The sequence below is a fragment of the Astyanax mexicanus genome, chromosome 1 (assembly GCF_023375975.1).
Source record: "Astyanax mexicanus isolate ESR-SI-001 chromosome 1, AstMex3_surface, whole genome shotgun sequence".
Taxonomy (NCBI): domain Eukaryota; kingdom Metazoa; phylum Chordata; class Actinopteri; order Characiformes; family Acestrorhamphidae; genus Astyanax; species Astyanax mexicanus.
In genome coordinates, this window is record NC_064408.1 from 128,445,001 (window position 1) to 128,471,106 (window position 26,106).

A 26,106-nucleotide genomic window follows, 5' to 3' on the forward strand; every position below is an offset into this window, starting at 1 on the left:
AATGTGCCAGTGTGGCAATTTTAAGAGCTTTGAGCTTCCCATAAATGTCATATAAAATAGGTGGCAGTAGAGAGCTGATAAAACAACGAATATAAGAAATTACAATTTCTGATCAAAAGACGGTCTAAGTCAAATAGGCATGTGAGGTTTTATGTGCTTTTGATCATTGTAACCGCCCTAAAATGCCACAACAAACTTTTATTTGGCTTCCTGCCAAAATAGCCGACTTCTGTTGTATAAAGGCGAATATAACCAAAAGATTCTGGTTGTGTATGAGGAGGTCAATTGGCATACGGTAATATGTGGTATCGTAATATCTATGCTTCTACCAAAAATCGAGAATATTGGAGAATCTTTGAGACAGCCAAAGCTAATTTATTAAAGCCCAAAACAACCAGGGGGCGCTGTAGAGTCCTCAAAATATTTCTTAATCATTTGGAGAACTTTGAGTATTGAGTATGCCAATTTTTAAGAGTTTTGACAACCAGTGGAAGTTCATTCCACCACCTTGATGCCAGCACAGAGAAGTCTGGATATCTAATAGACTCTATAATAATAAAATAGGTGGCGCTAGAGAGCTAATAATATATGAATATACGAAATTACAATTTCAGGTCAATGGACAGCCAAAACCAAACTGGCCTGTAAAGTTTTATGAGTTTTCAATCATTGTAACCCTTTTTATTTTGCGACTTCCTGCCAAAATGGCCGACTTCCTGTTGGGTGAAGTCAAACCAAGTGATTCTTGCTGTGTATGAAGTGGCCAATGAGTGAACCAAAGTTGGTGCACATTGGACAAACTTGATCCCAGAAATTGTCAACATTTGTGGGCGCTATGGAGCTCCTGAACCACACCCAAGTCCATGAACCATGAAACTTTTTTGGACATTTTCACGGACTTTGAGGTCTTTGCCAAATTGCATGCATTTTTAAATATCGGAAAAAGCCTCAAAAATGGGCATTTTAAAATAGGCCCTAAATATTGGAAACACACTGAATTTAAGATGTGTCCAAATGTGTTTCACTGGTTTTTTAAATTAAATGAAATTCTATGCAATCAATCAATAAACAGATAGATAAATAATTGATATATAAAAAAAATACAATAAAAAATAACTAAACCAATGAATAAATAAATGCTCATAACTCAATACCCAAAACACTGAACAGGGTAATGGAAAGCTGTGGTTATCAGGTGTCTAAACCACACTTTCGCGAGAACAGGGTGTACCAAATACTAACGAAACAGCTCACTTTTCTGTTTTACTGTCAGTCTGTGGTCCTGGTTGATGTTTAGGGGGCGTGTCTTACCTTGGCATTGCGTGTGAAGTGCCGCGTGGCGGCTGGGTAGGAGGATGTGGACGATGGCGTGGTGAGCTGGGGGCTTTCAGATCCCCCTCCAGCACTGCGGTCAGCAGACCCCTCCCCCTCACCGCCACGCCCACCCAGCACCCGCCGCCGCAGGGACGGGGAGCTGCCCGGGGTGCTGCGAGGAGAGTTACTGGCAGTACTGCGGGACAATCGACAGACACAGAGAGAAATATATTACAATTTAAACATAAAATAATGCAGAATAATTAACATTAAACACAGGTTTTCCCAGGTTTTCAATAGTATTGCTATTACAATCATACATTTACCTCAGAAATGCTATTCTAATCATACATTACCTTAGAAATGCTATTTTAATCAGATTTAATTCAGAAAAGCTGTTCTAATCATACATTTACCTCAGAAGTGCTTTTCTACTCATACATTTACCTCAGAAATGCTATTCTAATCATACATTACCTTAGAAATGCTATTTTAATCAGATTTAATTCAGAAAAGCTGTTCTAATCATACATTTACCTCAGAAATGCTATTTTAATCATGTTTACCTCAGAAATTATATTATAATAATAAATTCACCTCAGAAGTGCTATTCTAATTATACATTAACCTCAGCAGTGCTATTTTTGTTATATATTTACCTCTGAAATTCTATTCTTATTATATATTTACCTCAGAAATGCTATTCTCATACTTTTACCTCAGAAATGCTATTTTAATCATATGTTTACCTCAGAAATTATATTCTAATCATACATTTACCTCAGCAGTGCTATTATAAATCATACATTTTCCTCAGCAGTCCTATTCTAATCATACATTTACTTCAGCAGTGTGATTCTAATCATACATTTTTCTCAGAAGTGCTATATTTATTATATATTTACCTCTGAAATACTATTCTAACTACACAGTTACCTCAGCAGTGCAATTTTTTATTTCTGATATGACTTTTCTCACAAACTTGCGCAGTCACTGAAAAGAACCATTTAAAGATTTTAAGAAGCGGAGATTTAACTGTTGCGGTTTAAAGCTCATAAAAATACAAAATAGTCCACGTAATTTTAAAGCATTTCTATTGGCTTATTCATTCAGAATTATTTACACAATGTACAGAAGAGATTCAAGGTTCCAAACCATGGAGAAAACTAAACACAGGCAAAACTGGAGATGCATGTTTTTGATTGGACAGCAGTGACTCTGACTGCATTCTCGGGTAATATTGATTTTTACAGCAGTTCAGTGGACGCTGTGGAAAAGCCAGCAGATGCTCTGGGTTGGGATGTACATTGTGTGTATATATGTCTTTGTGTGTGTATGTATACACGGTGTGTGTGTGTGTGTGTGTGTGTAGGGCTCCAATCAGGGTAAGCTGTATTTATATAAAAACAATGGTTGCCAGGCAGCGTTCGGGTAAAATAGAGGCGTCCAAACCGACCCGGCCGTCTGTCCACAAACCCACAGCTTTATCTGATCACCAGCCCTCGCACTACTGAAGACATGTCCACCACCAACCAGGACATTACTGTGCCATTTATATACACTTAATATAAGCCACACAGTCCTGAGAACTTAATTACGGGAAATAAATTAGTATAAATGAATTTAATATAAACAAACCACTCTGTTATACAAAAATACTGCTGTAAAGTCACTATTATATTGAAAAAATATTTTATTTTAAGATTGTAACTGTAAATGTTTGCAATATAGGACACTTTGTAGTGAAATATTTAGTAACATATTATTTAAAATAAACATTTTACTTGACATGCTGCCGAAAACAGCTTAAGAAGCTTTTAACAAGCCAATAGGTCAGAGAACAGCTCAACGAGGTAGAAAGAAAAGCTTGACAAATCCAAAAGGAAACAGCTTCACAGATCACAGAAAAGAAGCCTATCAAAGAGAACAGTTCGACAAAGTCAAAGAGAGAACAGCTCGACGCAGCCAGAGAGAGAGCAGCTAGACAAGCCAGAGAGAGAACAGCTCGTCAAAGTCGGAGACAGAATTGATTGGTGAAGCCAGAGAAAGAACAGCTCGACAAATCCAGAGAGAAAATTGATTGGTGAAGCCGGAAAAAGAACAGCTCGACAAATCCAAAGAGAGAAGAGCTGACAAGCAAAAAAAATTAATAAATACAGCTAGAGAACAGCTCAGCAAGAACAGCTTAACAAACAAAGAAAATGGGTCATCAGACAAAAGCTCACCAAGCTAGAGAGGGAACATCTTGGCAATTCAGAGACAACTACTTAATACACCCAAAGAAGAACAGTTCAATACACCAGAGAGAACAGCTTAACAAAACAAAGAATACAGCTCATCAGTACAGGCACAACAGCTCAGCAAGACAAAGAGAGAACAGCTCAGCAAGCCAAAGCAAGAACAGCTTAGCAAGCCAAATAGAAAACAGCTCAGCAAGGCAAAGAGAGAACAGCCCGACAAAGCCAGAGAGAGAACAGCTCAGCAAGCCAAAGAGAGAACAGCTCAGCAAGCCAAAGAGAGAACAGCTCGACAAGCCAAAGAGAGAACAGCTCAACAAGCCAAAGAGAAAACAGCTCAACAAAGCCAGAGAGAGAACAGCTCAACAAAGCCAGAGAGAGCACAGTTCAGCAAGCCAAAGAGAGAACAGCTCAGCAAGCCAATGTGAGAACACCTCGGCAAGCCAACGCGAGAACAGTTTAGTAAGCCAAAGAGAGAAAAGCTCAGTAAGGTAGAGAGAGAACAGCTCAACAAGCCAAAGAGAGAACTGCCCGACCAGCCAAAGAGAGAACATCTCGAAAAAACACAGAGAGAACAGCTCAGGAAACCAAAGAGAGAACAGCTCGACAAGCCAAACAGAGAACAGCTCAACAAGCCAAAGAGAAAACAGCTCAACAAAGCCAGAGAGAGAACAGCTCAACAAAGCCAGAGAGAGCACAGTTCAGCAAGCCAAAGAGAGAACAGCTCAGCAAGCCAATGTGAGAACACCTCGGCAAGCCAACGCGAGAACAGTTTAGTAAGCCAAAGAGAGAAAAGCTCAGTAAGGTAGAGAGAGAACAGCTCGACAAGCCAAAGAGAGAACAGCTCGACAAGCCAAAGAGAGAACAGCTCAGCAAGCGAATGCGAGAATAGTTCAGCAAGCCAAAGAGAGAACATCTCGAAAAAACACAGAGAGAACAGCTCAGAAAACCAAAGAGAGAACAGCTCAACAAGCCAGAAAGAAAATTTCAACAAGGCGGAGAGTGAAAAGCTCAACGACTAAAGGAGAACAGCTAAAAAAACAGGGTGAATGGACCAATAGAAATTCCACAAAATGAATGGATTGGAATAAAGTATTTTTAAATATAGTTAAATTGAAGGTCAGACGGTCTCAGGACTTCAGTCTGAACAGCTTTACTCGTGTTCAACCAGATCCCTGATGTAAAGCAGCTGCTACATAAATAGAAGGTATTATTAGAGAGCTGAGGACCATCATCACTGACTGGAGCAGAGGAAGAAGAAGAGGAACAGCAGGGATTAGAACTGAGAGGGAGGAGAAATCAGGCCCGTAATCAGACCACAGATCTCAGGAAAACACTGAGATATCCACAAAGTGCTGTTTATAGAGTTCACTAACAGACCACGATATAAATCCATCCACTGATCCTGTTAATACTGAGCGTCCTTATTACACTGACTCTTCAGTTCAGGGTCATTTCTACTGTTTTAAAATATAAAAAATAAAATAACAATAATTCTGTTTTAAGTTTAAGTTCTCCAAAGTCGTTCTCAGTAATGTAAAGCTCTCTTTAGAGTTGTTTTGAAGACTTACAGCCACACTGACTTTAAAAAGAAACCGTGTTTAAAAATAGTTTTAAGTAAAAAAACTAAGAAAACGGCTCTTCATACCAGAGAGAACAGCTCAACAAGCCAAAGTCAGAACAGCTCGACAGCAGAGTTTAAAAAGAGTGTCTCAACAAAAGCAAACGCAAGATCATCTGGAAAAAACAGAGAGTGAACAGTTCAAAAGAAAATAGAGAGAGAGCCAGACAAAGCTGCAGAGAGAACAGCTCGACAGCTCAGCAAAGCATCTTGGCAAATCAGATGACAAACAATCTGCCAGCATGGAAAACAGCAGAAGAACAGCTCATCAAACACAGCTTAACAAACCAAAGAAAACGGCTCATCAGACCATGGAGAACAGCTCAAAAAGCCAAAGACAGAACAGTTTTACAGGCTTATAAAGAATGTCTCAACAAAAGCAAATTAAAGATAATCGTGACAAAAAAAAGAGAGTGAACAGTTCAGAAGAAAACAGAGAGAGTTTGACAAAGCTACGGAGAGAACAGCTCGACAGACTAACCAAGTGACAGAATGCCTCAATGTAAAGCACAAGCCAGACAGAGAGAGAGAGAGAACAGCTCAGCGAAAAAGGAAAAGAACATCTAGGCAATTCAGATGAAGAACAATTTGGAAACATGGAGAACAGACAGGACTGGAAACCACAGAGAACAGCTCAAGAAAGCAAAAAACCAAGAGAAAGCAAAAAAGCAAAAACCAAGCAAAAAAGCAAAAAAAAACAAGAGACAGAAAAGCCAAAGAGACAACAGTAAGATATAGCCTGAGAGAGAACAGCTCGGCAAAGAAGGAAAAGTACATCTTGGCAATTCAGATGAAGAACAATTTGACAACGTGGAAAACGAACAGGACAGGAAACCACAGATAACAGCTCAAGAAAGCAAAGAGATAAGATCACAACAAGCACCAAAAAACCCCTAAAAAACAGCTTGACAGAGCAAAGAAATAACAGCTCTTCAGACCAGAGAGAACAGCTCAACAAGAACAGAACAGTTTGACACGGTTAAAAAGAATGTCTCAACAAAAGCAAACGGAAGATCATCTGGACAAAAAAAAAAAAAACAGAATGTGAACAAAAAGTGAGTTTAATTAAGCTGTGGAAAAGAACAGCTTATCAGTCAAGAGAGAAGAGCTTGACAGACTAAACAAGAGATAGAGAAGCCAGAGAGAGAACAACTCTACTAAGAGAACATGTTAACATGCCACAGTGAACAGTTCAATAAAGCCAAAGAGATAAGAGCTTAAAAAAAACATAACAGACTTTAACAGGCCAGTGAGCGCACAGCCTGACAGACTACCAGAGAGAAGAGCTCAACAAGCTCAGCAGTCCAAAGACAGAACAGTTTTTCAGACTAAGCAATTGACAGAAAAGCTCAACGGACAAGCCGTAGAGATGACAGCAAGATAACAGACTGACATGCTAGTTAGGGCTGTCCCTAACGATTATTTTTTAAACGATTATTCTAACGATTATTTTTTTCGATTAGTCGACTAATCTATTCATTGAGAAACATATTTAAATAATTATTATTTTACGTTTTAAAGCAAACGATAAATTACTATATTTATATATAATAACAACAACAACAACAACAACAACACAAGCCTACTAAACCAAACCCCACACTTATAATCACTTACATGTACAGCACGTTGTTTAGATCTATAACGCTAAAAATGGATAAGCTCCCATACACCACAACCGTGTGTTGTTTTCTGTGACCGCTAGATTTTGTGACCACTGGCAAGTAGTTCTCAGCAGACCGGTGCACTGGCCGATTCGAAACGTGTTCGTTTCTAATGTTTACCCCGACTGGCCAAAACGGTTCAGTTTAGGGCTGAGGGTAAGGTGTAGGTATAGAAAGCTTCCGTTTTGCCAATGAACGCTCATAACCGTGAGCACTGGTCACAAAATTCCGACGGTGACAGAATACGGTGTGACACCGCAGCGCCGACGGCGCTAGCTAAAATAACTTAAGGCAGCTAGCTTAGCTAAACACCTGAACTTATGAATAATGCTACTGTTTCTGGAAACTATATATATAAATATAAAACAAAAAATGTATAATTTCTGCCTGTGGCAGGTTTAAAACCTTTGGTAGACAGTCTTAAGTCTTTTTAAGGACACCCGCGGAGACCCTGATGTAAACGGTAACTTACTGTGTGACCCTGTTGACATAGTGCTCCTGGATGTTTGCGCTTCAAGTGCTCCTTTTGCACGTATGGCAGAGGACCACATTGTTGCCCTTTTGCGTGAAATGCTCCCAAACTTTAGATGCCCGCTGGCGTTTTTTTGTAGCTGGAGATTGCTCTCCGGAGTCCAAGCTCTCTAGAGCTTAGATTCTCTGCCCGAACCCGACATGACCCGAGGCCCGCCCGTAAATCCGACCCGGGCTCCAGAAAATAGTCCGAGATGTAGGCGTCTGTTTTTTAATTATATTTTTATTTAAAAAAAAAATAACGAAAATAACGAAAACTGAAAGTGAAACTAAACTAATTTATTTATAAGCGCTGTTTTCACTACCGCAGTTCTACAGCGGGGGTGTTGTGCCGATTCTGTCCGCGAAGCGGGAGTCAGATTTAGCAGAGAGTCGGATTCGGCACAAACGCGGCGGCACCTCGCGGTCCGCGGTGTCAGTTGTAAGCGCTCGCGCTAGCCGCAAAATACGGCAGAAAACACTGAGGGAGCTGCAGAATTATGAATGGGACTAGAATAGGAGCACGAGGAGATCAAAGAGAACCTTCACCTGTGAGTAGTTCTCACCAGAACACGCAAATCTCTCTTTCTCTCTCTCTCTCTCTGTGTCTCTCTCTCTCTCTCTCTCTCTCGCACGTGAACTCCTCCGCGTTTGACCTGCAGAACTGTGTTTAGCTGTTCTTAAAAATCATTTTAATTAAATAATAGTTCTATGCTTCTATGTTACCGTGTTAATTAACATAATTCTGATCATATTTCGCTCATTAAAACAGCCCGAAAACAGCCAGTTGGAATTTTTGGGCCCGATCTAACCTCTAATGCTCTCCACAGGCGCCGCCATGTTTACGACGCGCCGACGCACGTTATGCAAATCGATGTATTTTTGTAATCGATGACGTCGATTATGTCGACGCGTCGCCCCAGCCCTAATGCTAGTAAGCGGAAAGCTAGACAGATGACCAGAAAGAAGAGTTGAACAAGCTTAACAGACCCAAGAGAGAACAGCTCAAAAGAGGACAGCAAAAATAGTTTGACAAGGCTAGAAAAAGAAAAGCTCAATATGGCTAGAGACAGAACAGCTCGACGAAAGAAAAAGGCTCTTCAGGCCAGGGAGAACAGCTCATCTTGGCAGAGAGAATATCTTGGCAATTCAAAAACAACAGCTTAAAACAACAAACATAACAGACTGAAAGACCAGTGAGCGAACAGCTTGACAGACGACCAGAGAGAAGAGCTCAACCAGCTCAACAGCCCCCAGGAGAGAACAGCTTTTTCAGACTAACAAATCTAGAGAACAGCTCAACAGACAAGACGTAGAGATGACAGCAAGATAACAGACTGACATGCTAGTGAGTAAATAGCTCGACAGACCACCAGAGAGAAGAGCTCAACAACCGCAATAGACCCAAAAGAGAACAGTTTTCAGACTAAACAATCGAGAGAACAGCTCAACGGACCAGCCGGAGAGACGACAACTAAATAACAGACTGTAACAGGCCGGTGAGCGAACAGCTCGACAGACCACCAGAGAGAAGAGCTCAACAAGCTCAACAGACCCCAAGAAAGAACAGCTTTTCAGACTAACCAGCTGACAGAACAGCTCACGGACACCACGGAAACCTGTATTTAAAAAAAAAAGTAACAGCATATACTATACATTTATTATGTAATAAAGTGATTATAAGAAACGTACAAACTTAAGAGATAAAAGTCCCACCTAACTGAATTAACAATCCCCCTTAAACTGCTAACAAAATCAGCTGCTTCAGTGTAGCTTTATATTAGCTCATATTAGCGTCGTAGATACGGTTCACAAGCTCATATCAACCATAACGTTACGCCAAAGTGAGTCTCTTATATACAGGGTCCTAGTTTGGATACTATCACACAATTCTGTAGTCAACGTGATTATTTTTAGGGTTTGTGGAAATCAGCCATTTTTTAAGTTTTCAAGTAAGGTTTGATTCACTTTGTCTACGCCAGATTTTTGTCATAATTTGAAATTCAATTTCACTGTCAAATTCATTCTTTTTTATTAAGATTTATGCCACTAACGCAACTCAGTAGTATTTTTTTTGCGTTAATGTGACACAAATCTGAATAATTTAAGGGCTTGTGGATGTGTTCACACTACCAGGTTTAAGTAAGTCAAATATAAATCAAACTAGGATCTGATTTTTTTTCAGGGTTTCTTTGACATGTCAAATCTAATCATTTTAAGGCAGATTTGATTCACATTGGCTATGTTTACATTACTAGGCTGAAGTGAGTCAAATCAGTTTTTTTATCATAATTTGAAATTCAATCTCACTGTCAAATTCAATCTTTTTTATTAAGATTTAAGTCACTAACGCAACTTTTTTTTGCCTTAATGTGACACAAATCTGAATAATTTAAGGGCTTGTGGATGTGTTCACACTACCAGGTTTAAGTAAGTCAAATATAAATCAAACTAGGATCTGATTTTTTTCAGGGTTTCTTTGACATGTCAAATCTGATCTTTTCAGGGCTGAAATGAGTCAAATCAGATTTTGTCTTAATTTGAAATTCAACATTATTGTCAAATTCAATATTTTCATTCAAGTTTGAGTCACTAACACAATTCAGTGGTCAACTTTTTTTGCCTTAATGCGACACAAATCTACAAAAATAAATGGTTGATCAAATTGAGTCAAATTAAGATCTGATTTTTTTTCTGGCATGTCAAATCTGTTCTTTTCTATTCATGTTTGATTTACTTTTATATGTGGATTTAGTTTGGATTCTAGTACAACTCGATTCATGCTACATAAACCCCCTTCACCTTACCCATTATCAACATCAGCTGCTCCAGTGTAGCTTTAACGTTATATTAGCTCTGATAGCAGAAAATAAAAGTCGTCGTAGAAACAAAACAAAAACTCGTATCAAGCATAACCTTACGCTAAATGATAGAGTTAAAGGAAATGCTGGTGTTGCAAAAGAAAAACCCGGTAGAAATGAGACGGTTCGCTTTTTTGCGAAAACAAAACGCTGAGCTAACCGCTAAAGCCCTGTTATACAGTGCGGCCAATGTCAGCGGAATGAATGAGCATCAGCTAGTTACATTCAACAACAACAACACACGGGCGCGAGCGGCTAAAACACGCACAAAACACGCAAAACACGGCTCGAGCACGGCTTTAAATCGTTCAAATGCGACCCAAACATGTTTAAACACCTTCACTGACTGTATTTAAGTCGTTAAACTGTGTAAAAACGGCTTAAAAACGCGTTAAAAGCGTGTGCCGGTCGCTCGCTCTTTCATGTTTGTGTACATAACGTTAGCTAGCCGCTTCACGCGCCGATTTGTAACATCGGGCAAGTTTCTGCAGCGTTCAGTAAATTACAGAACCCCGCGCGCCGCGTTCACGCGCTCACCCGCACGTTTTTATGCATGCAAAATTAAAAAGCGCAAAGACTAAACCGAATGCATGAACTAAATCATCTAAATGACCTACAGAGGGCTACTCACTCGAACATCTCATTGGATGGTTCTGGGATCAGCTCTGTAATCTGCAGTCCAGGCGCGCGCTCCGCACAAACACATCCATGCCAAAAACACGCGCTTTTCGCCTTTTAAAACTCGAACATTCTCATTTTTTTTACATTTCCAGCCCTGCACGCGCTCTCCGGCTGGCGAGGAGGAGACACACCAACGCGCGAGGAGGACAGAGAGAGAGGCAGGGATAGAGGGACGGGGAGGGAGCCGGGTTGCCAGATTGTGCCGAAATCCGTTTAAAAGGGTACATTTACATTACCAGATATAAGCGACTCAAATCAAAGGGCTGTTTTCAGGGCTGTTGGGACATGTCAAATTCAGTTTTTAAATCGGATTTATATCGCGTTGGCAACGCTCAAATTTTCAAAAATAAGAAAGTAAAATCAAGATTTTTTTAATGCAATTTGGTAGTCAATTCTGATTATTATAAGGGTTGTAGATGTGTTCTTCAGTATTCTTTTAAGGGTTTTTTGCACATTTGACATTTCAAGTCAGATTTGACTTTGACTTTGGGGTAAATAATCTATGGCAAATTATGGACTAAATGTGTGGGGGGGTGGTAGGTTTATATGTTACTCGTTATTTAATATTTAATCTGCTTTATAAAGAGCTACCGTTTTTTGAATGTGCTTATATATATATATAAAATAAATTGATGCACTGAATATTCAGCAACCAAGTATTTCTGTGTTGGGTTTAAGTAAGTAAAAAAGGGCAAATAATTTATACCAAACAATATTGTACTTTACTAAACTGTTCAGTGTTATAAAAATATTTGTAGATATGCAACTGATTTGTTGTTGACAAACAAGAATACACTACATTTATGCTTTTTAATGAACGAGAATCTCCATTACAAACCAGCCCAAATTTTGTTGACTTGCAAAAGCAACCTACCCCAGTCGATATGAAACAAATCCCTATTTTTTTAAGGATTTTACCTAAAACTGAACAAATCTGGCAACCCTGGGAGGAAGGGGAGGGTGGAGGGAGGAGTAAAGAGGATCTTGGTCAGCAGCAGGAGGAGGAGGAGGATGGGCCTGCTCTTCTGCTGCATTGGGCCAAGGATTAAAACAAATGAGCTGCTGGACTTTAAGACTGAGCACTAGCGGTCCTGCGGCGCAGCGTTTACAGGACGCTCCGTTTCACTCAGGCGTTCAGGACCCGGTCCGGTTTAAAGATCTGGCTGTGAATGAGAATGTGGACTGTAAGAGTAATTACCTTAATGCAGACCTCGGCCAATCAAAGCCAACCAAACCAAACCCTACATACCCAACCCAAACCCTACCAAGCCAATCCAAATCCAACCCAACCCAATCCACCCCAACCCAACCCTACATACCCAAACCCAACCCAACCCAACATACCCAAACCCAACCCAACCCTTCATACCCAAACCCAACACAACCCAACATACCCAAACCCAACACAATCCACCCCAACCCAAACCCAACCAAACCTTACATACCCAAACCCAACCAAACCCTACATACCCTAACCCAACCAAACCCAATCCAACCAAACCCTACATACGCAAACCCAATTCAACCCTACATACCCAAACCCAACCCAACCCTTTATACCCAAACAAAACCCAACAAAACCCAACATACCCAAACCCAACCCAACCAAACCCAACCAACCCAATCCAGCCCTGGTCGGGCCCCACGCCGGAGGTTTACAGACTGCTGAGTACACAATAATCCAGTATGGCCGGTCGCCTCTCCATAATCTGCTTTCCTGGGAGATCTGTAGTAATCTCAGTGCAAAGGGCCAAACGGGGGAGGGGGCAGTTCACCATCCACTATAGCCACCCGGGGGGCAAAGAGTAAAAGGTTAAAGCGTAAATGAGAGCTGGGGGAAAAAGACCCTTTTCCAGCATTCTGTGGGAAATCCTACGTCCTTTTCACTGAGTTTGACTTGACTGCCAGCAGCTCAACGTCCATTCAACATGATCTACTCCAGATTTCTCAGAGACGTTTTCAGTCTTCCAGACGTTCCAGACTTCCAAAGTGCTTGAAAACCCAATCCAGTCCAATCCAATCAGATCAGAGACTGACCAAAGTGCATCAGAGTTTGGTACAGCTTCCCCAATGAGAACTAACCACTTGTCTATAACATATATATATAAAAATATGCAATTCTTATATTGGTATTTTTAAGTATTCTACTATCAAAGTACACCACTCATTAAAATAACATAAAAAATACCATAAAATCAAAATCTAATATTATGTAGACCACCAAAACAACTCGGACCCTTAATGAACATGAACAGGCCAAAGTACACTAAATTACCAGAAGTATTCGTTTGGGTTTTGAGTTTTGAGTTTTTTAACTGATGAGGATAAAATACTCCTAAAAAATAAAATACCTGCAATTATGGATTTATTGGTGTTTTCTTCACTATAGCGCCACCATATGGAGAGTAATAAAGCAGTAATTTTATTAAGTCTAATTGTGGGCAAGACACATATCGATAAGATCCAAACAATTGCATATACATCTCTGGAAAAAAATAAGAGACCGCTTAACATTATGAGACCGGTATGAATTATTCAGTATCTTCTATAAATTATTCAGCAACCAGTATGAGTTATTCAGCAGACAGTATGAAGTATTTAGTAATTATTTCAAATTATTCAGCATCCAGTATAAATTATTTTGTAACCAGTATGAAGTTTTTAGGAACTAGTTTGACTTTTTTAGCATTGAGTACAAAAATATTCAGTATTTACAATCAATTGTTCCACCAACCAGTATGAGTTAAGTAGCCACTACAGTATGATTTAATCGGTAACTACATTAAGCTTTTTAGAAGTCAGTGTGAATTATTTAGCAACTACAATACACTGTTAAGCAGGCACACTATGACTTAATCAGTAGCTACTATTAATTATACAACAGCCAGTATGAATTATTTAGCAACTCCTGCTAATTGTTCAACAGCCAGTATGAATTATTTAGCAACAACTACTAAATATGCAACAACCTTAAAATCTCTTCAGCAACCAGTATGCGTTATTCAGTAGCAAGTATAAAGTATTTATTAATTATTAAAAAATATACAGTAACTAATATAATTTTTTTCGCAACCAGTATGAACTTTTCAGTAACTAGTATGAATTTCCCAGCAACCAGTACAACATATTCAGTATCTACAATCAGTTGTTCAGCAACCAGTATGAGTTATTCAACAGTATAAATTATATAGCATCTATTGTCAATTACTAAGCAGCCATTATGCATTATATAGCAAATACTGCACATTATTCACTAACCAGTATGAATTATTTAGCAACAATACAGTCTCTTAATCAACCAGTATGAGTAAATCAGCAGCCAGTATTATTTACGCAGCAACTAGTATAAATTTCCCAGCAACCAGCATGAATTATTCAGTATCTACTATCAATAAATTTGCAAACAATGTAAGTTATTCAAAAGCCAGCATGAATTATATAGCAACTACAACAGAAAGCAAGATTACAATCTTCAACAACCAGTCATTCAACAGCCAGTATGAATTATTCAGCAACTAGTATGAATTTCTCAGTTACCAGTATGAAATATTTAGTATCTACTCTCAATTTTTCAGCAACGAGTATGAATAACAGTAGCAAATAGAAAACAGTATGAACTTTTCAGCTACTACAATATGAAATCTACTATCAATTATCCAGCAAGACATTCCACAGCCAGTATGAATTATAAAGCAACTACAATACATTATTCAGCAGCCAGTATGAATTATATAGCAACTACAATACATTATTCATCAGACAGTATGAATTATATAGCAACTACAATACATTATTCAGCAGCCAGTATGAATTATATAGCAACTATAATACATTATTCAGCAGCCAGTATGAATTATATAGCAACTACAATACATTATTCAGCAGACGGTATGAATTATATAGCAACTACAATACATTATTCAGCAGCCAGTATGAATTATATAGCAACTACAATACATTATTCATCAGACAGTATGAATTATATAGCAACTATAATACATTATTCAGCAGCCAGTATGAATTATATAGCAACTACAATACATTATTCATCAGACAGTATGAATTATATAGCAACTATAATACATTATTCATCAGACAGTATGAATTATATAGCAACTATAATACATTATTCAGCAGCCAGTATGAATTATATAGCAACTACAATACATTATTCATCAGACAGTATGAATTATATAGCAACTATAATACATTATTCAGCAGCCAGTATGAATTATATAGCAACTACAATACATTATTCATCAGACAGTATGAATTATATAGCAACTACAATACATTATTCATCAGACAGTATGAATTATATAGCAACTACAATACATTATTCAGCAGCCAGTATGAATTATATAGCAACTATAATACATTATTCAGCAGCCAGTATGAATTATATAGCAACTACAATACATTATTCAGCAGCCAGTATGAATTATATAGCAACTACAATACATTATTCATCAGACAGTATGAATTATATAGCAACTATAATACATTATTCAGCAGCCAGTATGAATTATATAGCAACTATAATACATTATTCTGCAGACAGTATGAATTATATAGCAACTATAATACATTATTCAGCAGCCAGTATGAATTATATAGCAACTATAATACATTATTCAGCAGCCAGTATGAATTATATAGCAACTATAATACATTATTCAGCAGCCAGTATGAATTATATAGCAACTACAATACATTATTCAGCAGACGGTATGAATTATATAGCAACTACAATACATTATTCAGCAGCCAGTATGAATTATATAGCAGCTATAATACATTATTCTGCAGCCAGTATGAATTATATAGCAACTACAATACATTATTCAGCAGACAGTATGAATTATGTAGCAACTACAATACATTATTCAGCAGCCAGTATGAATTATATAGCAACTACAATACATTATTCAGCAGACGGTATGAATTATATAGCAACTATAATACATTATTCTGCAGACAGTATGAATTATATAGCAGCTATAATACATTATTCTGCAGACGGTATGAATTATATAGCAGCTATAATACATTATTCATCAGACAGTATGAATTATATAGCAACTATAATACATTATTCAGCAGACGGTATGAATTATATAGCAACTACAATACACTATTCAGCAGTTAGTATGATTTAATTAGTAAATACCTCAAATCATTCAGCAACCGGTATGAATTATTTAGCAACTGCTACAAATTATTCAGCAGCCAGTATGACATATTTAATAACATCATACTATAAAATTATTCAGCAAGCAGTATGATTTAATCAGCAACTGGTACAATCTCTAAAGCAGCCAGTATGAATTATTCAGTTTATTTTGCTGAACTTTGACCCGGTTCTGTGAGCTGTTGCTAAGGTATGATGACCTCTGACCCGAAACAGAGGAAATGCTAACGTTAGCATTAGCCATGCGAAAACACAGCTGTTTCCCACAGTCAGTCAGAGCACTGTATTATTAACTTTCTCTCATTTCACTCTTTACTAAAGGCCAGTTAGCCTACATGCTAATCGCTCAGTTAGCATAGCTGCTATTATATGCAGTTTTATGCTATATGTTTAGTGTGTGGTGCTGTACTGTGGTATATATTAGGATGATATTAATGATAATTATGCTCAGTGTGAGTTTTAGCTGTAAATGATTGGTGAATTGAATAACATTAGCATGCTAACAACAGCAAAATGTTATTTCCTAAAAACATTTAATATGATGCAAACTGTATTACCACACTGTTTAAAATCAACTGCTTAAAAATAACATACTAAACAACATGATGTCATAGCAGCCTCCCATCCAATCAGCTGATGATATTTATAATACACTAGAGAGACAGAGAGTAGCGTACCATAATTGATCACGCTAATGATAATAGCATTCTGCAGTTAGCATCAGGACATCAGGACAGCAGGTCACCGGGTCAAGTGCTACAACTTAATGAGAATAAACGCCGTTCCCGAGAGCTCTGGAGAACAGCCAATCAGATTACCCCGATTAACAGCACCCGTCTGGACTAAAGCTATAGAGATAACAGTACAGTAAAGAACATCAGGATAAACCATTTAATACTCAACAATTACTGACATCAATCAATAAATAAACATTCAAATAATTACTATCATAATTAAATAAGAGATTTTACCAAATTAAAAACCTCTGGAATATAATCAAGAGGAAGATGGATGATCACAAACCATCAAACCACCAAACTGAACTGCTTGAATTTTTGCACCAGGAGTAAAGCAGCATAAAGTTATCCAAAAGCAGTGTGTAAGACTGGTGGAGGAGAACATGATGCCAAGATGCAAAAAAGCAGGGTTATTCAACCAAATATTGAATATTATTGATTATTTCAGCCATTTCTCATTTTCTGTAAATAAATGCTCTAAATGAGAATATTTTTATTTGGAATTTGGGTGAAATGTTGTCTGTAGTTTATAGAATAAAACAACAATGTTCATTTTACTCAAACATAAACCTATAAATAGCAAAATCAGATTCAGAAACTGATTCAGAAACTGAAGTGCGACCTTCATTTTGTTTTACCAGAGCTGTATATATTAGTAACTACTATGATTATTTAGGAACCAGTATGAAGCTATATAGTAGTTATACAGCTCCCTGGACCATGACCACCACGGACAGACTGCTGTAGAGTCAAAATATAAACATATATAAATATTATAAATATTTTACTATTTCATATTTTAGAAATATTGATATATATTTACACAAAAAATATCAACATTTTCAAATAAAATACACAGAAATCTCTACAAACTAATTTAATATAGGAAATATTTAATTATGAACTGTTATTTAGCCATTAGAAAAGTTTGTTTTCTTTAAATTGCCATATATTGTACTTATATTGGCTCTTACTACGGATTTATATTTAAAAAAATATCATTCATTTATTCATTAGTTCGGAACAAATCGAGTTCCCTATTATTTCTTTATATAATAGGACACAACATTTAATCGCCAAATAAAGGACGATTTTGTAAGCTACACAAATCTCAAAAATATAGTGCAGTAAGTTTCATTGAAATGTTTTATGTTTAAGTTTTAAGTTTTATGTTGACTTTTTCATAAACAAAATAAAAAATTAATGCAAATCGGTCTATCAATAATACCGCCCCCCCCCCCCTTAACATCCAATCAGCTTTCTCTTCACTATCAGAGGCACACTGCTGCTGCTGCAGCTCAGCCAATCAGCTCTCCCTCCTGCCCCGCCCCTAAACCCATACATCACCCAGAGCCTTTCCCAAACTACCATTTTTTCCTCACCCTTGAAATGAAACTTATTATGATTTGCAGGCTGAAATATGTTCATTATTATAAATAACATTGTGAAAATTCATTTTTATCACATTTTGTTTTTTGTTTGGTAAAGTGACTCAGCAGGTCATGGTTACGCTACATGCTAATGCTAAACACACACACACACACTGTACACACACTTCACCCCAAACAAACACGACCTGACCCGCAGTCCGCTCAGCACCAGCTCACCTTACACACACACACTATACACACGCGCACTATACACACACACACTGCACATGTCAGTGCCAGTACATCCTGTCTTGTTCCTGATAATTGAGAAGAGAACTGCCAAAAGAATAAGACTGGGAATACTGGGAACACTGGAGGAACCACATGATGGAGTGATGGAGCTCCATTTAATAATTCTAGATATGGGGATGAGCTGGGGAAAGGGGTTGGGGTGTATAAGTGATATTCTGTTGTGCAATTTTGATGCAATAGTGATGCAATATTGTCGGTTTTAATACAATGACAAAACGTCATCCCACGATGCATCATGATGGAAAATTTAATGATGTGCATCATGGGAACATGCCATTTTATGTTCTATTTAGAATGTTGCATTGTTTAAACACCAGAGGAGGTTTAATCCCGCTAGTGCATGCTGGAGAGCCAGTGGGCGTAAGCTAAGAGCAGAGAATAGGTCAGTCATTTTTGACTAAAGTAAATCATACAAGCTCTTTTTTTAGATATGCTGTATGTAGGGGAGGGGGTTGTGCTCACCGTGGTCCAATAATGTAGTGGCGTGAAAAGTAGGATTTACGTAAAAAGTGACCAAAAAACAGAAGTACTTTAGTGAAGATACACACAAAAAACATCTTACTTTGTTACTTAGACAGTGATAAATACAATAAAACAGTACACTAGTTTGTTTGTATTTAGAACAGATCAGGAAGCATTTATAAAACGTGAATTTTTTTTATATTGTATACATTTAAGAAATAAAAATAAGAAAAACTCTTCTAAAATATTGTAAAAAAATTAATTGTGAGCAGAGTGCATCGTTACACCTCCGTCAGAATTGGTTTATGATTAGGGTTGTATTTAATTAGACCCCGCCCAGTCGTTAGATCTTACTGTTCTAATTGGATGAAATGCAAAGTTGTAATTTTTGAAACTTTTATATTATGACAGATTTTATGTAAATTACTGCAATATATCGCTTTGCTGACAGTAACGAAATACATTGTGATATACTGAACTTAGACCATGTATTGGGATGAATTTAAAGATAAGGTTAAATACATTAAATGCAATCAAATCCTTACAACAATCTTCAGAATCTAGTAGAACATCTTCTTTGGACAGTAGAGATAGTTACTCCAAAAAAGTAGGATAAACTCTTTTAAAACTCTTTCTTATTATTTTAATTTTTAGTTTATTTAATTTACCTTAATTTATTTATTACTACTTTTATATTTTTATTCTAATGTTTCATATTTTGATTCTTATGTTCTAAGTTCATTATTATTCATTTTATAATTTCTTATTGTTCTTCTTAATACATTCATTTTTTCCCGAGTTAAAATAAAGGTTGATTGATTGATTACCCATAATTTCAGAGGAATAGGAATGAACAGGTGTCCCATGACTTTTGCCCGTGCAGTGTTTGGGCGTCTGGGCTCTGTGGTGATAATGGTTAAGCTGTTAGATGACTGAATGATCCGGAGTTTGATCTCAGGTCCGTCTCAGATCACTGATCACACAGTTACTCAGGTTTCAAAGGAGCAGAGATGCTACGCTAACAATGCTAACAGTGCTAACAATGCTAACAAACACTCATAACGTCTGAAGATCAGGATCTGCTTCAGAAATTCTTCTAAACCTCATAAAACAAGTTATTAACATTTATTTTTAGTCATTTTTATTCTTTACTTAGTTGAGTAGTTGTTGCTTCTCATAACCTGGATTCGAACATTACTCAAATATTCACTATTCACTGTATACCTGTAACTCTACCTCTTCACTACTTTACTTTAACTGATGCTCTCAAACACTTTATTAAGAGACAAGACATTCAAGTAATTAACTCTTGATGAGTTCAGCACAGCTGTTAACTGAAAGCCTGAATTCCAGGTGACTCTACCTCATAAAACTGACTGAGAAAATGCTTGTTTTTCTTCATAGTTTGGAGGAGTTTAGTCTTAATCTACAATTTAGAACATTTTAAAATAATGAAAAAAAAATTATGGGACATGAGTATGCAAATTGCAAGGTGTTATTTTGAGGGACAGCTTGGGAATGCCCACACACACACTATCTTGTGAGTGAGGTTGGTTAAACGATGGCCAACGTGCTCATGGCAAGGCCAGGTTGAAGTGAGATGCTTGCAGAAAAAAATCGGAGTAGCTTTATTAATCAAAGATAAACCAACAAACCTGATCTGAGTACAACTAGCAACTGTAAAAAACCCAAACAAGACTGACCAAAACATTAAAACATGTGATTAATTGTATTTATTCATCTGTAGTTGCATTTTATTCGTTTTTTTTTTACATATAATTTTATGATTCCTATTCTAAAATTCTTTTGACCTTATTTGTTTGATATCTTTTTAATAACATCTTATTAAAATGCTGTTTTTTTATTTTTTATTTATTTAATTTATAAAAAAAAAAATTGTCAATCCCATCCCTATATAATTGCTCGGCTACATCGTATATGAGGGCCACGCTCAATGAAATAAACAACAAGCGAAAATCAGATCAAAAAACTTCCAAGAGAACTAAGCAAAAGGACAAGATAAAAAAATATGGGACCAAAAATGGGTCATACAAGGAAATAAATAAACAAAAACATAACGTTCAGTGTGCTGCAGAAAAAACAGGGGCAATACTTTGCACAAAAACTGAACAAACAGACTAGTATACATTCACGGAAAAACACTAGAAACTAAACAGAACTCAGGTGAGGCTGATCTAACAATCAGGCGCTGACATGACTGAGAGGTGCATTCTGGGAGTTGGAGTTTTTTTTTTTAGACGTAGACTAGACTGTAGAGGAATTGGAAGGTGTGACACAGGTGAATTATAAAACACCACCTGCTTATATGATCTTATATGATCTTTTTAGGGTAGTCGACTAATCTGACGATTATTTTTTTGATTAGTCGATTGGTCAATGATTATTTCTGCCATGTCCTTCATCTCTAAAAACAACAGAAAAACAGCTAAACATGAGATTTAAAAGGCATTTAAATATCTGAACGTTGTTTAAACGTGAAAAGAACTGATATTTAGTAAGTAAATATATAATGTGTTGTATTTGGGCACTTTATAGATACAAACCGAGTTTAATATAAACTGTTTGAGTGAGACATTTATCCATCTCACATTGCACTTCTGTACCCATCACTTTGTGTAATGCAGGACTCTTACAATTTATTTGTAGTCGACAAATTAAAATAATCGACATTGTCGATTATATCGACTAATCGTTGCAGCCCTAGATCTTATTTAATGCGTGGAGCTGATAGGCTGTGTAACGGGTGTAGTAGTAGTAGTAGTGAGGAGGTGGTGTTAATGTTGTGGGTGATGAGTTTATGTATCAGTGATGGGTATTTTCTGATGTTTTGAGCTGATTTAGGGAGCAGTAAGATGACGGATGGATGGATGACGGATGGATGGATGGGGGGGGGGGTAATACAGTAAGTCTCTGAGGTCAGAGATTACAGCAGATGCTGCTCCGACGCTCTGTAGCCGCATCACAAACATCACGAGAATCATCATACTGATATTTAATATAACATTTAATATTCCGTCACTAAATCACCTTACAATTACAATTTAACAGTAAATAATAGAGTTAACGGTTACGTTACGCTTCTGTGAGACATGGCAAAAGTCTTGTCCCTGTCCCATGATTTCTGGCATGCCAGTGTATATATAACATGCAGCTCTGAGGATGTGTACAATCAACCAAACCAATTGTTCAAACCATATTAAAACTATTATTATTAATCTTTAATTAATCTTTATTCGTTTTTTAGTTTGGGAATAAACATGTTTTAGTTTATTAATGCTTCATAATACAGTGTATAGACAGAAATATATATATATATATATGTTTATATATATATACATATATATATATATATATATATATATATATATATATATATATATATATATATATAGAGTGAGAGAGAGAGAGAAAGAAACAGAGGTATAGAGAGAGATAGCTCCAGATAATAAGATAGAGGAAAATAGAAAAAGATATATAGAAAACGAGAGAGAGTTATAGAAAGATAGATGGCGAATGTTAGAGAAAAAGAGAGTTAGAGAGAGAGACAGTAAAAGATAGAGAGAGAGAGTGATAGATAATAAAAAAGAGATTTTGATTGAGAGAGAGAAAGAGAGATACAGTGATAGAGAGACAGATAATAAGAGATATAGAGAGAGACACAGACAGAGATAGAGAGACATAAACAATGATAGATAGATAGATAGATAGATAGATAGATAGATAATGAGAGAGGGATAGAGTTATAATGAGAGATACAGATATAGAAAGAACAGTGATGAGAAAGAGAGAGAGAGAGAGAGAGAGAGAGAGGATCAGTAACGGCGCTTGGTAAATGTGAAGGGCACAGCTGCCAGCCTTTTCACCGCTCACTGCAGCACCATCACACCGCCTGCTGATTGGCCGCCAGTGACATCACACACACAGCTCTCAGCTCCCATTGGCCATTGATGATGTCATACAGGGAACAGCTGAGACCGAGCCAATCCTCCGGATCAGCGCAGACACAAGCGTCTGCAGCCCCCTCACCATCAGCCTATTAATACTACAGTACTATACTACCACTATACTACTATACTACACCCCCTTAACATCAGCCTATTAATACTACAGTACTATACTACCACTATACTACTGTACAACACTACACACCCTCACCATCACCCTGCTAACACTACAATACTATACTACCACTATACTACTATACTACACCCCCTCACCATCAACCTGCTAACACTACAATACTATACTACCACTATACTACTATACTACACCCCCTCACCATCACCCTGCTAACACTACAATACTATACTACCACTATACTACTGTACTACAACACTACAGCCCCATCACCCTGCTAATACTACAATGCCATACTAGCACTATACTACTATACTACACCCATTCACCATCACCCTGCTAACACTACAATACTATACTACCACTATACTACTATACTACACCCCCTCACCATCACCCTGCTAACACTACAATACTATACTACCACTATACTACTGTACTACAACACTACAGCCCCATCACCCTGCTAATACTACAATGCCATACTAGCACTATACTACTATACTACACCCATTCACCATCAACCTGCTAACACTACAATACTATACTACCACTATACTACTATACTACACCCCCTCACCATCAACCTGCTAACACTACAATACTATACTACCACTATATTACTGTACTACAACACTACAGCCCCATCACCATCACCCTGCTAATACTACAATACTATACTAGCACTATACTACTATACTACACCCCTTACCATCAGCCTATTAATACTACAGTACTATACTACCACTATACTACTATACCACACCCCCTTACCATCAGCCTATAAATACTACAGTACTATACTACCACTATACTACTGTACAACACTACACCCCCTCACCATCAGCCTATTAATACTACAGTACTATACTACCACTATACTACTGTACTACAACACTACAGCCCCCTCACCATCACCCTGCTAATACTACAGTACTATACTACCACTATACTACTGTACTACAACACTACAGCCCCCTCACCATCACCCTGCTAACACTTCAATACTATACTACCACTATATTACTGTACTACAACACTACAGCCCCATCACCAGCACCCTGCCAATACTACAGTGCTATACTACTACTATACGACTATACTACACCCCCTCAGCATCACCCTGCTAACACTACAATACTATTCTACCACTATAATACTGTACTACAACACTACAGCCCCCTCGCCATCACCCTGCCAATACTACAGTACTATACTACCACTATACTACTATACTACAACACTACAGCCCCCTCACCATCACCCTGCTAATACTACAATACTATACTACCACTATACTACTGTACTACAACACTACAGCCCCCTCGCCATCACCCTGCCAATACTATAGTACTATACTACCACTATACTACTATACTACAACACTACAGCCCCCTCACCATCACCCTGCTAATACTACAATACTATACTACCACTATATTACTGTACTACAACACTACAGCCCCCTCACCATCACCCTGCTAATACTACAGTACTATACTACTACTATACGACTATACTACACCCCCTCACCATCAACCTGCTAACACTACAATACTATACTACCACTATAATACTGTACTACAACACTACAGCCCCCTCGCCATCACCCTGCTAACACTACAATACTATGCTACCACTATATTACTGTACTACAACACTACAGCCTCCTCGCCATCACCCTGCCAATACTACAGTACTATACTACCACTATACTACTGCACCCCAACACTACAGCCCCCTCGCCATCACCCTGCCAATACTACAGTACTATACTACCACTATACTACTGCACCACAACACTACAGCCCCCTCGCCATCACCCTGCTAACACTTCAATACTATACTACCACTATATTACTGTACTACAACACTACAGCCCCCTCACCATCACCCTGCCAATACTACAGTGCTATACTACTACTATACTACTGTACTACAACACTACAGCCCCCTCGCCATCACCCTGCTAATATTACAGTCTACAATACAATACTACTACTACTACACCACAGCGTTATATAACTATACTACAACACTACACCCCTCCCCTGCTAATACTACAATACAATACTAGTACACCACAGTGGTATTTAACAATATACTACTGTAATACAACACTACAGGCCCCTCACCATCACCCTGATAATACTACTATACAATACCACTACACCACAGTGTTAATATAACACTGTACTACATTTTATTTTCAACTTTACTACTGTACTAAAACACAATACTACAGCAGTATAACACCTTACTACTGTATTATAACACTAAATTACAGTATCTAACACTGTACTACTGTATTATAACACTATACTACAATATTATAACACTATTTTACCACTATACTATTATAGCACTATACTAATGTATTAAAACATTATTTTACTGTATTATAACACTATACTACAGTAGAATACACTACACCGCAGTATTTAAACACTATACAACAATAGTATAACATTATACTACTGTATTGTAACACTATATTACAGAATAAATAATAGCACAATTAATACAACTGAATCAGATTCTATAAACAGAGGTTATTCACACAGCTGAGCTACACATCATAAATCCACACTAATCCACTACACTGCTGATACTGGAGCTCAGCCAATCGGATCAGGTTTCCTTCAGAGGAGCCAAGAAACCCAACACTGCCCTGAACTAAACTACCTGCACCTGCTGGAATCACCCCCGAGCACCAGCCAGGAAAACCACCGTAAACACACCTTTAACCCCTCGCTCTCCTCACATTCACTAATATACACTACTATTAAACACACCTTTAACCCCTCGCACTCCTCACATTCACTATTATACACTACTATTAAACACACCTTTAACCCCTCGCACTCCTCACATCCACTATTACACACTACTATTAAACACACCTTTAACCCCTCGCACTCCTCACATTCACTAATATACACTACTATTAAACACACCTTTAACCCCTCGCTCTCCTCACATCCACTATTACACACTACTATTAAACACAGCTTTAACCCCTCGCACTCCTCACATTCACTAATATAC

At 37.5% G+C, this 26,106-nt stretch overlaps 1 protein-coding gene across 2 annotated transcripts in view; it reads right to left on the minus strand.

Annotated features, from left to right (window-relative positions):
* Positions 1-26,106, minus strand: part of LOC125784877 (protein Aster-A-like) — a 62,029-nt gene that overhangs the window by 22,893 nt on the left and 13,030 nt on the right. The window contains exons 1-2 of one of the 2 annotated variants that reach the window (XM_049468968.1): positions 10,839-11,251; positions 1,312-1,510 (exon numbers count right to left, since the gene is read on the minus strand). In XM_049468968.1, coding sequence (XP_049324925.1) covers positions 1,312-1,510; positions 10,839-10,846 — 207 coding nt within the window. In that variant the 5' untranslated portion in view covers positions 10,847-11,251. Of the gene's footprint in view, positions 1-1,311; positions 1,511-10,838; positions 11,252-26,106 lie in introns of those variants that run through there. The other variant, XM_049468963.1, reaches the window with a different exon arrangement.